The sequence below is a fragment of the Melanerpes formicivorus genome, unplaced genomic scaffold (assembly GCF_026170545.1).
Source record: "Melanerpes formicivorus ecotype bairdi unplaced genomic scaffold, bMelFor1.0.p_v2 SCAF_7, whole genome shotgun sequence".
In the NCBI taxonomy this organism is placed as follows: Eukaryota; Metazoa; Chordata; class Aves; order Piciformes; family Picidae; genus Melanerpes; species Melanerpes formicivorus.
Window position 1 is genome coordinate 20456239 of NW_027142359.1, and position 17051 is coordinate 20473289.

The window sequence follows — 17051 nt, forward strand, 5'->3', positions numbered from 1 at the left end:
GGGAGGCAGTGGATGCCCTCTCCCTGGAGGTGTTCAAGGCCAGGTTGGATGAGGCCTTTAGCAACCTGGTCTAGTGGAAGGTATCCATGCCCATGGCAGGAGGGTTGGAACTAGATGATCTTTAAGGTCTATTCCAACCCAAACCATTCTATGATATCTTAGTATCTTTTCTGTGAATGATTCACTGAAATTGAATGCCTCAAGAGCTCTCCCAGAAAGGCATAGCTACAACATTCCAGCCAGTAGAGGGCACTGATGCAGAGAGGAGGAAGCTAGTCTCCAGTTTCAAGGCTGTTAAATACAGACATCAACCTGAAGTTTGTCTTTGCAACAGCATTCAGAGCACCACAGGGTGAGTAAAACACAAGTTTGGCATCTGCTGCCTGCAAACTCTTGTAGGGGATGTGACTGTGTGGGGCAGAAGCCACATAATTGATAAGAGCTCATGACAAGGAAGCTCAGGCTGTATCTTTAGCAATGAGAAAGTTCAACACTGGCCTAACTGTCTGTGAGTACATAGCACTTCTCCTGCCAGGAGATTCTGGGACTGTTAGGAAAAGTGCCTGATGTGAACACACCCAGTCTGTGTCCAGATTTCAGGAACTGTAGATTCAGTGTTTATCCAGGCCAAAGGCTGGAGCACCTCCCCTATGAGGACAGGCTGGAAGGGTTGGGCTCTTCAGTCTGGAGAAGAGATGGCTCCAGGGAGACCTTAAAGCAGCCTTCCAGTACGAGAAGGGGGCTACAGGAGAGCTGGGGAGGGACTTTTTACAAGGGCTTGGAGTGATAGGATGAGAGGGAATAGACTGAAGCTTGAGGAGGGCAGATTTAGACTGGAGATTTGGAAGAAATTCTTTATAGTGATGGTGTTGAGACACTGGAACAGGTTGCCCAGGAATGTGGTTGAGGTCCCATCCCTGGAGACATTCAAGATCAAATTCAATGTCCTGGGCATCTTGATGTAGTTGGAGGTGTCCCTGCTGACTACAGGGGGCTTGGACAAGATGGCTACACTTCCCCCACCTTTAAGGACTCGATGATAATCCCAATGCTGTGTGCTTATCCAGAGCAACTTCTAAGAGGACACATTCCAGAGACAAGACAGAGACAGAAGATCCAAAACTACTTACCACGATGTGTTGATAGGGATCTATAACAGACATTTTTGCTTTAGTTTTTATTCAAGACAACTATCAAAGGTCCTGTTTCAGTTCTGCACAGAAGAGGATTCCCACTTTTCAAAGCTGAATTCAGTATGATGGGTCCTTCAACTAGTAAATAAAGGGGGAAAAAAAAAATAATTCAAATTCTCAGTTCCCTTCCAAACTGTATTTTGTAACAGAGCAAATCAGTTCCTCCACTTAAGGAAGGTCCCCACAAATTCTTTGTTTACAAAGAACTTAATTCCATGTAAGCTATGGAGGTAAAGATATTTACTTACCTGAACTGGAGAAAGATCTGGTGCCCACTTCCTCTGCCTCAGGGTAAAAAGACAAAGCAAGTATCTTGAATTCCAGTCACTCGAGTCTTTCTAGTAGCTCTACAGAAAAACAAAAGGATAAAGGAATTCTATTTATCCATTACATACATTCCAGTGTGCACTTCCATGCAGATGGGGGGGAAGGAATGTAGTGTTTATAGACACAGTATAGCTGTCTTGTTCTGTTCAGAGGTATTTTACCTTGGGTCCTACTTAAAGTTATCACAGAATGGTTTGGATTGGAAGGGACCTGCAAAGGTCACCTGGTCTAACCCCCCTGCAGTCAGCAGAGACATCCTCCACTAGATCAGGATGATCAGAGCTTTGCCAAACCTCACCTTAAATATCCCCAGGGATGGGGCTTCAAATACCTCCCTGGGCAACCTGTTGCAGTGTTCCACCACTCTCACAGTGCAGAGCTTGTTCCTAGCATCCAACCTAACAGTCCCTCTGCAGCCTTCTTTTAGGCACCCTTCAGGTACAAGAAGACTGCTCTAAGGTCTGCTTAGAGCCTTCTCTTCCCCAGGCTGAACAATCGCTGCTTCCTCAGTATGACAGAGAACTTTGGTACAGAAGCCCTGGTGTAGGAGATTTTGAGGAACTGCAAACTTCAAAGGAATTAAGGGAAGAGTGAAGGCTACACAGGCACTGTGACTGTGACGAGGAGGAAATTTGGAAGCCACAAAACATAAAATAGACCATCTCCTCTGACTGCAGAGTCAACTACCACGAGATAACCACACTCATTTTGAGAGGATCAAATCCCAGCGTGGTGGGGGTTGGAAGGGACCTCTAGAAATCATCTTCTCACAGGTAATTAGTGATAGGAGGGAATGGCCTCAATCTGCGCCAGGGGAGATTAAGAAAAAAAAAATCACTGAGAGAGTGGTGAAGCATTGGAACAGGCTGCCCAGGGAGATAGTGGAGTCACTATCCCTGGAGGTGTTTAAAGGCTGTTTAGATGTGGTACTTAGCAATATGGTTTAGTGGTGAACTTGGTAGAGCAGGGTAAATGGTTGTACCTGATCTCAAGGGTATTTTCCAACCTCAGTGCTGCTATGATTGTAGTCAAAACATCATGCTAAAGCTTGGGCACCACAGCAGCTTGCCCAGGATCACAATGTCCAGGCCAGTTTGGAATCTCTCCAGAGAAGGAGATTCCACAACCTCTAGGAAGCCTGCTCCAGGGCTTCAGCATCCTCTCAGCAAAGAAGTTTTTCCTCCTGTTCAGATAGAAACTCCTGGGTTCCAGTTTGGTCTCATTGCCCCCTGACCTGTCATTGGGCACTAGGGAGTCTGGTCCCATCCTCTTGACCCTTGTCCTTTAGATATTGATAAGATTAACCAGTCTCCCCCAGGATAAACAGCCCCAAGCCTCCCAGCTTCTCCTCCTCAGAGAGATGCTCCTATCCCCTCAGCACCTTCGTAGCCCTGTATACACAGAACCAAGTTAAAGACAATACTCCATGTGCGGAAAGAAGAGAACGGGTCAGGTCTGGGTCAAGAAGCCTGGTTCCAGTTATTTGTCCAGCAGCCCAGAGGCAGAGTTCCAGCTCTCCAGATCATCACCGGACTGGTTGACTGGATTAGACATGAGATCATCTTCTCTTCTTCTACAACCCCCTGCCTCATTTATTTCAACATCTGCAGGAAGCACATTTGCAATTCCGCAAACAATGGTCTCTTTGGCTACGGAGCTGGGAAGAATCCCCAAGCGCCGCCATGCTGAGTGAGGCAAGGATCATGCAGGCAGAGAAATATGCACTCACGTCAGGAACAGCACCAAACACACTGGGAACTGAGCAGACACAGGCAGAGGCGTTGGCTAGGGAGGAAGGCCTCAGGGAGCAAGCATCGCACAGTCCCAGCATGGTGGGGCTTACTCCACTGTTAGTCTCACAGAGCAGAAAAGCTCTGCAAATGAGTAAAGCCCAATATGATACCATTATCACCAGCAGAATGTGTCCTCAAGATGGTTCAAAAAACCCCAGTCAAATATGAGGAGATTGTTTACATCAAGCTGCCTAATTCTTCAAAGACACGGACAACTATAACAGTCAATAAATGAGTTCAACTTTCCAGCAGTCACTGCTTGATCCAACCTGATAAAAGCAAGGGGCACAGGATTGACTCAGGCTCCTGGTATGAATGTCACCAGCCAGATCTGTCACATGAGATGAGAGAAGTGTGTTTGGTTACAGATCCAGGCTTTGATTGTCTAACAGAGATAACAAATAATCTCTAGATGATTTTGCCTGGCATCCTGGAAAATCACAGATCTTACTGCTTCTTTTTGGTCTTCCCATCATCAAGGGTCAGAGCAGGGCCAGCCACAAGATGAGTGTCAGAGGCTACCCATGAAACCCAGGAAGAAGGTAGAGAGACTGATTGGCTGGGAAAGACAAAGAGAAAGAGATACAAACCAATATGGAACCCAAGTCCTGATGGCAAATGATGGCACCATTGGCACCACTGATGCTGGAGGCAGGCACTGGGCAAGTCCCAGATGGACTCAACAGCAGATGGGAACTGGATTAAGGAGCTGGATTCAGGAACACATGGATCAGGATCAAAGGCAGAAGGATCAGAGTCCTCCTGGGGCACCAGCCAGTGAAAAAGTAGCTTGACCCTGGTGATCCCTCAGTTTTCTCCTACAGATGCCACATCCATGGGATGCAATCATTTGTTGGTCAGTTGAGGGTCACCTGTCCTCTCTGCTCCTCCCCACAGGTGCCACCTCTGCCTTCCTGCCCCCCGAAGTGGGGCACAAGCTGTGGCAGTGCCCTTGGTCCTTGCCCTTTCTGCAGCCCAGTCCTTGGCAGGAACTCTGCCCATCGGCTTCTCCCTGTTAGCTGTGCAAACCCGCCCTGAACTTCAGAAAGTGCCTCAATGAGCAGAGACTGAGCTGGGAATTGAGAGCACTGAACAGAATGGGTTCTGCTTTAACTCAGACAGGAAACAAAGTTTCCTCTGTGTAGCGTACCCATCGCTCCACGTTGATCACAAGTCACAGAACATGCTTAGCTGATGTGCAATGACTGCTCTTCCCATGCCTTGCTAAGAGAGCATGGGCAGAAGATCCTGAGCAGAAACCCAGAAAGACTGACCTTTGTGCTAGATTGTTGGAGGATGCTCTGGGGTGAAGTTTGGCAAGAAAAATGACACAGCATAAATAGCTAAACAGGGTATTTTAAGATTGGGAAACCACCTCTGACTTCCTGCTGAAAGGGATGTAAAAGCTGAAAAGACAGTGACTCTCTTTTGAGGGATGTAAGCAATTAGTGAAACTGGAGATGACACAGTCATTAAAACTTCCTTTTGATGGAAGGAGGGAGCTGTAAAATAGTGCAGCAGGGTAGAAACACCGGAAATGCCAAGGAAATCTTCAGCAAGGTAAATTCACACCTTGGGAGCTACTTTAGAGACAAAAGTGAGGAAGATAGAAGTGGTAAAATTTTCAGGCCAGTTCACCATAGGCCACTGCCCAGCACCTCTTGGAGGACTCCAAGTTGCAGTAACCTCCTGTAACAGGAGGTAAGACTGGGTGAGTCAGAGGAAATAAGACATGCTCCTGTAATAAAATGTATTAAGATGGATTTAGTCCAATAAGAAAAAAACACAATAAAATAGATTACTATCTGACATTCTCCAAGGAATGACCTCCCCCTCCTGCACCTGGGGAGGAATACCACCCTGCACCAGCATGGAGGAGGAGTGACCTGCTGGAAAACAGCTCTGCAGAGAAGGACTTGGGAGTGCTGGTGGACAACAACTTCCCTATGGGCCAGCAACATGCTCTTGTGGCCTAGAAAGCCAATGGCCTCCTGGCATGCATTCAGATGAGTGTGGCCAGCACATCAAGAAAGGTTCTCCTCTACCTCTACTCTGCCACAGTAAGGCCACATCTGGAGTACTGGGCCCAGTTCAATAGAGACAGGGAGAGAGAGGCTGGAGAGAGTCCAGCAGAGGCTACGAAGATGCTGAGGGGCTTGGAGCATCTCTGTGGGGAGAAAAGGCTGAGAGACCTGGGGCTCTTGAGACTGACCAGGAGCAGCCTAAGAGGGAAATCTGATCAATGCCAGTCAATAACCAAATGTCAGATGTCAAGAGGATGGGGTCAGACTCTTTGCAGTGGCGATAGGACAAGGGGCAATGGGCACATAACTGGAACCCAGGAGGTTCCACCTGACCATAAGGAAAAAATTCTTTGCTGTGAGGGTGATGAAGCCCTGGAGCAGGCTGCCCAGAAAGGTTGTGGAGTCTCCTCCTCCAGAGAGATTCCAAACCCACCTGGACATTGTGAACCTGGGCAACCTGCTGTGAGTGCCCCTGCTTTAGCAGGGGTTTGGACTGGATGATCTCCAGAGGTCCCTTCCAACCCCCACCATGCTGGGATTCTCTGAATATTCATGAGGCTGGAAGCATTTCTGCCTGAATACCTGCACCTACTTCATACTAGTCATGGAAGTTCCCAGCACAATCCCCATCCAGCTGATGAATGTTTTTTGACCACAAACACAGGGCTGCCGGAAGAGGCCTGGGGCACGAGGGTGTCTCTCACCGTAGAAATGCTTGCGCAAAGGAGAGTTAACAAGAAACACTCACTGCAACAGTTAGCAAGATGTTACCAACAACAGCTATGTCATCATGCCTGGACTCCTGGTATGATGAACTTGCAGGAATATTAGAAAGTGGAACTGAGGAAACTCAAAGTAAGGAATTCATTTTTCTTCTGAGAATTGAAGAGCTCCTTGAATTAATACCTTTGCCTAACTTTCCCTCCAACGTCTTCCATGCAATTGCAAATTTGCACTAGAAATCAAAAACAGCCTTGGGTGGGAAAAACAACAACAACAAAAAAACAACAACAACAAAAAAAAACCCACAACCAAACAAAACAAACACACACACACCAAAAAAAACAAAAGAGCTCAGCTGAGGGACTCCAAGGATATGATTTTGAAATGACATAGATAACTTTCTTTGTCTACAGATGTCCAAGCCACAAAGCAGAGTTTAGATGGCAGAGCCTCAAAACTTGCAGCAGGTCAGTAATCCCCACTTCATAAGTGAGAGCCCCTGAGGCTTACATATGAACCAGCCAGACTGCTTTTCCAGCAAGAAGGCCAAAAAGCAAAGAATGTAAAAAAATCTATGAAAAACAAACTACAAAAAAAAAATCATTAGGGTATTTTCCCTGTAAAAACAATGACAGGACACTAGGCAAGTCCACCGATTACAGAAACCCAGCATAGCGGGGGCGGGAAGGGACCTCTGGAGATCACCCAGCCCAACCCTCCTGCTAAAGCAGGGTCACCCACAGCAGCTTGCCCGGGATCACAGTGTCCAGGTGGGTTTAGAATCTCTCCAGAGAAGGAGACTCCACCACCTCTCTGGGCAGTCTGCTCCAGGGCTCCAGTACCATCACAGCAAAAAAACTTTTCTTTGTGTTCCTAGGTGACAGTTTGCAATCCTTGTCCTTTCACTGAGCACAGCTGAAAAGAGCCTGACTACATCCCTCTTGCCCCCACCCTTCAGATATTGATCAGTATTGATCAGATCTTTAACTTACCTACATCTTTTAATTTTTCTTTAGCTTCCCTGCTGTAAAATAGGGGTGGTTTAAAACAAAAAGCTTAAGGAAGCATTCACAGAATATATCAGGTTGTAAGGGACCCTCAAAAATCATCTTGTCCAACCCCCTCTGCAGCCCACAGAAACACCTCCAACTAAATCAGGCTGTCCAGGGCCACATCAAGACTGATCTTGAATGTCTCCAGGGATGGGGCCTCAGCCACAGCCCTGAGCAACTTGTTCCAGTGTTTTACCACTTTCACTGTAAGAACTTCCTCCTGATGTCCAACCTACCCTGCTCCAGTTTCAAACCATAGCCTCTTGTCCTATCACCACAGGCCCTTCTAAACAGTCCCTCCCCAGCCTTCCTGTAGGTCCCCTTCAGATATTGAGATGTAGCTCTCCCGAGAGCTTTCTCCAGAATATTAGTACATTTGTTTATTTATTTATTTTACTTTGGGACAGAGGCAAGCATGCAAAGCTGCCCAGTGCTGTTACCCTTCAATTGCAGATGACAATTCTTTTGCATTGCAGTGGTTACACACAAAAGAACAACCACAATAACAGCCAAAACCAAGAGAAGCTGCTGAAAGTAACAGCTAGCTTGTGTTCAGGTAAAGCAGGATGGCAATAAACCAAATTTAGCTGGAAGTTAGGTAAACATTTCCTTAAATTTTCCCACCCAATTAGTATCCAGAGCAAGTTCTCCGAACTGGTCTTTCTCCCTGAACTCCCTGGCATTGCAAGGCACAGCAGAAGGGCAGCCAGCACACATGGGCACCGGCCCGCTGGCACCACAGGGATGGAGTAAGGGCTGCTCGCACAAGATGCTTCGTCATCTCACACTCACGGTGTCTGCCCAACATGACTCAAATGGGCAGCTTTCAGCTGCTCCTGGGTCTGGACTAGTTCCTCAAAATACAGGCTTTGGTCACTGTCTGCAATGAAGGGGACAATTGTGCTGCGCTTCCTCTGGTCTGTATGGTCACAGCACTAAAAGCCTGGCAAAGTAGTTCAGAGTGACTCAAGGAAATTTGTCAAGACTTTCTAGTAAAAGCAGTTAGAGACACTCCTGTTGCTGCCATTTCTCAGCCTCTTTGAAGTGAGAGGAGGAAAATTTATAGGGAAGCATTTTATGGTCATTGCCAAGCTGGAGTTAGGAAGCAGGCTTTTATTCAGGTGATACTTCCTACACTTTCAGACAACTACCTCAAGTACTCCTGCTATCAACACAGTCACAACCTGAGATGAGAGGAAGCAATACAGGTGTATATTCTACAAACACAGGCAGTTCTACTACAGCTCTGGTGGCGTTTCAGGATTTAAAAGGGTCAAGCAGAAAAGAGCTGGAGACAGACTTCTGAGCAAGGCCTGTTGTGACAGGACAAGGGGTGATGGTTTAACCTAAAAAGGGAGATTCAGAATAGAGAGAAGAAATGTTTGACACTGAGCGTGGTACGACCCTGGCCCAGGTTGCCCAGAAAGGCGGTACATGTCTCATCTCAGGAATCATTCCAGGTCAGGTTCTGTGTGGCTCTGCTGACTGCAGTAGGTTGGACTAGATGGCCTTTGAAGGTCCCTTCCAACCCAAACCAGTTTAAGATTCCACAGTTTTCCTGAGGTGAGAAATTCAGTGCAACTCACACAATAAACATTTATTTGCATTTTAAACATATGATTTTCTAATCAACTGATCTAATCAATGAATATCAACCCTAGCAGGACAGCCTAACAGCCCTGCCCATTTTTCTTGATCAGTCTGCAGTTGGACATTTCTCCAATATAAAGTGCAGCAACACCAGTGGTCTTCATCTTGATCTAACACCCAGCTTCCACCCAAAGCCAAACACGCTGAGCCAAAGCCTGCCTGATCTCATAAAGCTTCCTGCAATCCAGGATTTGAGCAGCTACAGAAGAGTTCAGAGTTCCCAGTTTGTGTTTGAAGCCAAAGCATTTGCTCAGGGTGTTTCATGTAGGCTGTTTAGTCTGGAAAAGGCTGAGAGGGGATATTGTCAATGTCTATAAATAGCTGTGTCAAGATGAAGGTGTCAGGCTCTTTTTGGCGGTGCCCAGTGATAGGACAAAGAACAAGGGGTACAAGCTGGAACACAGGAAGGTCCACCTCAACATGAGGAGAGACTTCTTTACAGTGAGGGTGCTGGAGCCCTGGAGCAGGCTGCCCAGAGAGGTTGTGGAGTATCCTCATCTGGAGACTTTTAAAATACACCTGGATGTGTTCCTGTGTGTCCTGCCCTACATGATCCTGCTCTCGTAGTGGGTTTGAACTTGATCTTTAGAACCCCCTTCCAGCCCCTAAGATTCTGTGATTCCCAGCTTATGTTTCAAGCCAATCGTGATTCCTGTGTTGTTTGAAGTCATTGGCAAAGCACTTACACAGGGTGTTTGATTTTCTTGACAAATTCAGGACTCTGTGGTGGTTCCTCCACCCATCGTCCTCCTCAGGGACCACACAAGGAGTGGCACATAGTGCCCCTTCTTGAGGTTCCCCTTTCTTTCTGTCCTGTGCCTCTCAACTCCTCAGAAGCTCTACTGTTCCTTGGTCATCTCTGCCACCTGTGCTCCAACCACAAGTACCTTCTCTTCTCTTGGGGTTATAGTGGCAGCTTTGAAAAGGTTTGAATCTTCTGCTGCACCATTTCAGCTGAGTTTTAAGTGTGGTCTTTGGCCAGGGGGGTCCTTGTGCCGTTTATTAATTGTAAATAGCTGTAAGTATTGTAAACACTGCATATTTTGTACATACTCATTTCATTGTAGATTGTAGTTTTGCTTGTAAATACAGCTTTCATTTGCTTCCAACTGAGCTGGTCTGGCAAATTTAATGTTGGGGGGGAATTTTCAACCCACCACAGTAAGCAAGAACACCAAGCTGCCAAGAGATCTAGTGCAGTCTCTCTGGTGATTTAGGAAGAAGGCTTTGGTTCAGGTGATACTTGCTTCATTTTCAGACCTCTCAAATGCTCCTGTCGTCAACACAGTCAAGTCCTGAGACAAGGGGAAGGATGTAAGCCACTATTAATGGCTGCACAACATTGCCAATAAGGCTTTGGACTGAAAATATTTTTATTTAGTACAGTGATTTGAATTTTCCTCTATTTCATAAGCAAAAAGATATGTCAGACCTTCCTATAATCTGCTTTGATCACTGCTAAGTGGTTAGCTACACCAGCGGTTCTACAAAGCAAACAAAAACCACAGAGCTAAGTAAAAGGCAGCAACTGCTGGCTACTCAGACCTTAAATATGGCCTTCAGGAACGTGATACAAACAATTTAGCTGTCTAAGGAGCCACAGGCACTGACTCAAGAAGGAAATGGAGAGTAATCCAAGTCAGGAAGAAACCCCAGATTGACACATTCCCTTTTTAATAGGGCTCTGCAAAATCAGGGACATAAGGAGGACTTTCATACTCCTCTGAGCCACAGAGGACTGGTCAGGCAGAAAAAGTTCTGAAAGCTGGGATGATCTGTGACTACTCTCTTACCTAACTGCCTGAGCTTTTCATTTAGCTAGTTCTTAAGGCACCCAAAGGCTCGCTATGCCCCTTGCCAACTCACACTCATCCTTGGCATATTCAAGCACCTGCTGACGTGCCCACTCAGTGCTGAAAGGGAAATGACTGCAATGTAAGACAGGACAGCTGGCCTGGGCTCCTTCAGCCCTGCATTTCATAAAACGTGCTTTCAGCATGTTAATGTGGTCAAAATGAACATTTCCCTTAAGCCTATGAATATCTGCCAAAGCAATTCTGCCACTAGCTGACAAAAAGAAGCCCTGGATTCTTTACTCTAAGCTGTAGGCTGAACCGTTACCTGGACTACTGTGTCCAGTTTTGGGCTTCCCAGTTCAAGAGAGACAAGGATGTGCTGGAGAGAGTCCAACAGAAAGCTACAAGGATGATGAAGGGACTTGAACATCTCTCCTATGAAGAAAGACTGAGAGACCTGGGGCTGTTTAATCTGGAGAACGGAAGGCTGAGAGGGGATCTTATCAATGCCTATAAATATCTGAGGGATGTGTGTCAAGATGAAGGTGTCAGGCTCTTTTAATGGTGCCCAGTGATAGGACAAGGGGCAATGGACACAAACTGGAACACAGGAAGCTCCACCTCAACATGAGGAGAAACTTTACAGTGAGGGTGTTGGAGTCCTGGGCCAGGCTGCCCAGAGAGGTTGTGGAGTCTCTTCCTCTGGAGACTTTCTAAATACGCCTGGATGTGTTCCTGCGTGACCTGCCCTAGATGATCCTGCTTTGGCAGGGGGGTTGGATCTCTGGAGATCCTTTCCAGCCCCTAACATTCTATGATTCTTCAGCATGAAAGTGCTGTACAGAAATCATCTGATTTCTATAAAAAAAGAGACCTGATCAGGGCAGTCTCACCAGGGCAGAGTAGAACTAATTGATATGTCCAAGGACAGGGCAGCAGTTCTCTCATGCAATATTGCCACATTATTTTATTTATTATAAATAAAAAACCAACAACAACAAAAAAACAAACCAACAAAACCACAACAGAGGCTGAAGTGTAAACCTTCATTAATTACTTTTATTTTAAACAGATTGTGGGGAAAGTAAAACAGGAATGGCTTTGAAGGTTCACTCCTGCTTTATGAATCTCTTTGTCGAGTCCTAGAGACCCCCCGCCTGTCCCCGCACCACGGACTGAGTAACACTGCTCCAGACGTTGACACACAGGCTACTGGAATTGGTACAGGAAATTGGTATCATTTCCCTGAGGTAAACAGCCAAGTGAAGCCCTCAGGAAAGTCTGAATGGGCTTTGATTTAACAAAAAAAAAAATAAATAAATAAATTAGTAGTCCTTATGAGAGTTCTGTTACTCTGTGGTGCTATTCTAACCTAGGGCAGTGATGAGATAATTTCCATTACTAAGGCAGGTTCTGGGATTTGTTTTTCAGACAGTTATATCGCTGAGGCAGAGCAAACGCACACCAGAGAGAGTTCATCACCTCTCAGGCGGAGGAGAGCCAATTCTGCTACCACCACCCTTGAAATCAGAGACGTGCTGCCACAGATTGCACGGAGCTTCTGTTTAGAAAGTAAATGAAATCAAACCAAACCAGCTGTAAGCTCAATATGATGATTTATGTGGAGACTGGTCTCCCAGGCTTCAGCTAGGAGCTGAAACACCAGCTGAACCAGAGCTGGAGCAGAATATTTGATCTTCTTGCTCCAGCATGTAAGTCACAGCTATTTTTCACATGGACTTGTCCTTATAGCAACCACTGAAACACTGACTTCCCCATCATCAGAGAATCACAGGCTAGGTTGGCGTGTAAGGGACCTTCAAAAGTTATCTAGTCCACCTTTCCTGCAGTCAGCAGAGATCTGCAACTGGACATGGTTGCTCAGAACCCCATCCAATCTGACATGGAGTGGTTTCAAGGATGGGGCATCTACCACCTCTCTGGGCAACTTGGGTCATGGTCTCACCACCCTCAGTATAAAAAAATAGTCTTCCTTCTCCCTATTCTGAATCTCCCTTTTTTAGGTTAAACCATCATCCCTTGTCCTGTCACAACAGGCCCTGCTCAAAAGTCTGTCCCCAGCTTTCCAATTGGCCCTTTTATGTACTGAAAGGCCACAAGAAAGGACTCCCTGGAACCTTCTCTCACAGTATCAAGTAAACAAGTAGTCAAGAAGTCAGTTTTGCTCCCTCAGTGTCACTCCCCTTCTTAGGCTACTGCCCTGAAGGTATTTTGTAGAATGTGAAGAACAAATTTGAATTTAATCTCCCATCTCTCAACTCCATGCACTACCCATGGGCCATATCTGTTGTGCTACAAAGTTTTCATACCCCATCCCTGGAACCATTCCACGTCAGGTTGTCTGGGGCTGTGAGCAATCCATCTATTTGAAGCTGTCCAAGCTCACTGCAGGGAAGTTGGGCTAGATGACCTTTCAAGGTTCCTTTCAACCCAAACCAGTCTGTGATTCTATGAAATCCAGTATTTTCTCCTATTTTATAGTCAATTTTCATACACTTGAACTTCTGGGTTAAGCAGGAGACACTTTCTCTGGCTACCACACAAATTTATCCATGATATTCTCTATCGCAAGCCATTCAATTAATTTAATTTGAATGCACCAAGTCTCTAGGGCAGCTTCAATTCTGCTGCCAAGGCAACTACCATATGGAAAGTCAGCAAAGCTGCAACACACCTGAATATTGCACACCAATTAAAACCTATTCTAACTAATCCAATTCCTCTCAAACAGATCCACACGAGTCCTGAAGTGATGTGCACTGCCACAGTGCACTCAAAGAACCATTTAGGTTAGAAAAGATCTTTAAGGCTGGTGCTCAAACATGTCCCTCAGCACCACATCTCTGTGTCTCTGAAACACCTCCAGGGATGGGGATTCAAACTCCTCCCTGGGCAACCTGTTCCAGTGTTTAAGAACGCTTGCAGTAAAGAAGTTTCTTCTAATACTCAACCTAAACCTCCCTGGAGCAACTTGAGGCCATTTCCTCTTCTCCTACCACTTCTACAAGGGTGAAGATACTGATCCCCACCTGGCTCTAACCTCCTTTCAGGGCATTGTGAAGTGAGAATGTCTCCCTTCAGCCTCCTTCTCTCCAGACTAAACTGGAGATTTAGCCCCTTGATACTGACAAGAACACACACCAAGGAAGAAAGGTTACCCACAATGCTGGCAGAGCCTGCTCAATGGCTTTGCAGAAACACCTCTGAAAGAAGTAGTCAAGGCTCACTCCATACTGAGGACTTTTCTCCTGTGTATGACTAAAAGTTAGGAACCAAAGCATAGAAAGATAAAACCAGATTTCCCATTTCAGCTATTTTAGGCTAGCTGACAAGAGTAATTTACTCAAAGTATCATGACGGCTCAAGAAGGGCACCCTATGGGAACTATGTTCCATGAAATACCTCCAAGTGAAGGGAAAATAAATCAAGCATGCAGCATTTGGGGAAGGGTTGGTTGTGTTTGGGGGCGGCTGGGGTTTTGTTTTGTGGTTTGGTTTTTTCCCAATTCTTCTAAGAAAAACAGCACTTAGTGTCAAGAGCCAAACTGGTATTTTTCCAGTGCAGATTAACTGGCCATGCAGGAGGAGATTAAATTATGGGATTCAAATATTTTCAGTTCTTTTTTCGTTACGTATCCCATAGCAGAACAAAGAGAGCAGAAAGGTGGTAATAAGTGGACAAGGTGGAGATTCAGAGAGAGAGCAATAGCAGCAGAACACCTAACTACACTGTATATTCAAAACCTTAACCCCAACAGGAAGAAAAATAAAATAAACACATTAGTTTTAGGTTCACATTTTCTATCTGAAGTGCGTGTTAGACTGAACAACTCATGGTAGCCACAAAGCAGCTGACCCTACAGATCATTTCATACAGTAAGCACATGAGCCTACTTTCAGATTTGAACTAGATGACCTTTAAAGGTCCCCCCCCAAAACCATTCTGTGATTCTGCTGAGGTGCTGAAGACCATTCCTGCAAAGAGTATCCACTGCAGTTAGAAGTCCTACACACACCACTGCTCCTCACTCAGAATTACATCTTGTCTGATTTGGGAACCTACATGCCCTCACCTGTAACGAACCTTCAAACTGGAAGTTCTACACACCACAGTTCAGGTGGCCAACAGGATTTTCCCCAGAGGGGAAAAGATGCTGACAGGCAAGTTCTGCAGGGGTAACACAGCCAAAAGATGCTGGAGCCCCAGCAGCTAGAGCTCACAGTTCAAACCCACTGCCAGTGGCTGCTCAGGGGAAGGCATCAGACTTCATACCAGTGCAAACCCCTAAACTACTGGGGGTGGAGGGAAAGCACAACCACCAGCACAGGAACTGATCATACCACAGAGGCAGCAGCTTCTCCAAATGGTGCAGCAGGACTAACCAGAGATCAGACAGGACCACAAATTAACCTCTCCCATATATGTGCACATTTGGTACCAAAGGGGATGCCATGAAAACAAGGGATGGGAGTGGGTGCTCATGCTTCTAATAAACATTAACTGATGCAAACCATTCTATGCCTGATTCATCTCACAAATAGGACCACTTGAAAGCGCATTTTTCTTCAGATCGGACCCAAACGAAAAGCTGCTGCTGCAGACATTTTGTGAAACTTTTCCATAGCAGATGTGTTGGTTTACTTCCCTATAAATTTCAAGGCGATTGCTTCATCGCTCGCACTCTGTGGGGATAAGTAAACGAGGTGGCAGAGTTTGCAGTAACCACTGGCAAATCCAGTTCCAGCGACATCAAGAGAAGGCAAGTGCAGATCTACCACCCCAAGACCGAGGGGCTGACAATGAGTAACGCACATCATGGCATTTTTTTGAGTCCTGTTTGCCACAGGACCACCCCGGGCATGCCCCGGTACCTATGGCCGCACACACTGCACTGACTTGGCACACATGGGCAATGCAGTGAACACCCTTTACTCCCCGCCGCTTTTCTTTAGCCTCATGAAAGCCCCGTTTCACGCGGCTCTGCGCTCGGGGAGGACGGACGCCGTATAGAGGTGCCGGGGGTGTTTCTAGCAGTGGCGACCAGCGACAGGCGCGCTGCCCGGACTGGGGCTCGGGTAGCGCCAGGCAGGCAGCAGGTGCCTGAGGCGGCAGCTACAGGAGTGGCCGCTCCGCGCTGCCCCAGCCCCGGCCGCCCTCTTCGGTGTTCCCTACCGCAGGAAGGAGGCTCGGTCAGCCGCCCGCCCTACCGCGGAGGAAGGAAAGCAGCCGGCACCTTCTCCCCATGGCCGCGCCCTGGCACGCCCTTGCCAACGTTTCTACTCCTTCAGCCTGGGCCCTCCGCGCCCTGTCTGCCCCGCAGGGCCGGGCGCGGCGGCCGCGCACTCCCCTGCGCCCTACCAGTCCTGCTCCTCCCCCCCACCCTATGGAGGAGGCACCGCGCTTACGCTTGCCGGGGGTCCCGCGGGCTCGGCCGTCCCTCTGGGCTGGGGCAGAGTCCCACTCCCCATCACGGGCACACGGCGCTTTTCTCCCGCGCGGCGGGGGAGGCGCCAGGCGCTGCCCCACGGCCGCCGCCTCTTAAGGAGGCCTGAGGCACGGGCGGCTGCGGTGCTCTACGTGCGTGGGAAGCGCCGGCTTTGAGCTCGGCTTTCTGTCCCGGGCTGCCCGGCTGGCACGCACGGTGATGGTGGGGCGGCAGCGGGCAGGCTCCGCCGCGGACAAGGCAGCCTGTGGGACAGACAGGCAGCCTTAAGTCTGCCTGCCCGCCCCACGGCCGCGGACTGGCTTCCCTAAGGAGAGGTGGCGGGACCGGAGCGGGCACCGCGGCACTGCTCGGGGGGTACGGGCTCTCGGCGGGGCACTTCAGCGAGCAGCGGTAAATTGAAGCCGTTGGAAGCAACCATGTGCTGCCTGTGACAAACAGAAAAACAAGAAATTAATTCCTTAACGGGTGTTTAAATGAAGCTTGAACTAAAAAAAATAAAAATAAAAAATCCTAAAATCACAGAATCGCTTGGGTGGGAAAAGACTTTTAAAGCTCATCCAGTCCAAACCCCCTGCAGTCAGCAGAGACATCAGCAACTAGAGCAGGTTGCTCAGATCCACAAACAACCTCGCCTGGAATGGTTCCATGGATGGGGCATCTCCCAACTCTCTGGGCAACATGGGTCTCACCAGACGCAGTGTAAAATTTTCTTCCTTCTCTCTAGCATGAATCTCCCTCTTTTAGTTCAAAGTCATCATCCCTTGTACTGCCACAACAGGTCCTGATCAAAAAGTCTGTCCCCAGCCTTCTGATCAGCCCCTTTAAGTACTGAAAAGACTACTAGAATCACAGAATCACCAAGGTTGGAAGAGACCTCAAAGATCATCAAGTCCAGCTCGTCACCACAGACTTCATGACTAAAGTAGATCAGTCATATAAAAACATGTCAAGATAGGCTATAATAAAAATTAGAGCTTCTCCAAAGAAACATGGAGGCAATAGCAAGATTCACATCTCTGGAGTCTG

At 47.4% G+C, this 17051-nt stretch overlaps 1 protein-coding gene across 1 annotated transcript in view; it reads right to left on the reverse strand.

Moving 5' to 3' along the window:
* PLA2G4A (phospholipase A2 group IVA) overlaps nt 1-16072 on the reverse strand; it is a 72195-nt gene extending 56123 nt beyond the window's left edge. Inside the window, exons 1-3 of the mRNA XM_068141300.1 lie at nt 15985-16072; nt 1442-1540; nt 1131-1271 (exon numbers count right to left, since the gene is read on the reverse strand). Of these exons, the coding sequence (XP_067997401.1) occupies nt 1131-1163 (33 nt within the window). The 5' untranslated portion in view covers nt 1164-1271; nt 1442-1540; nt 15985-16072. The remainder of the gene's footprint in view (nt 1-1130; nt 1272-1441; nt 1541-15984) is intronic.
* Nucleotides 16073-17051: the final 979 nt, after the last annotated feature.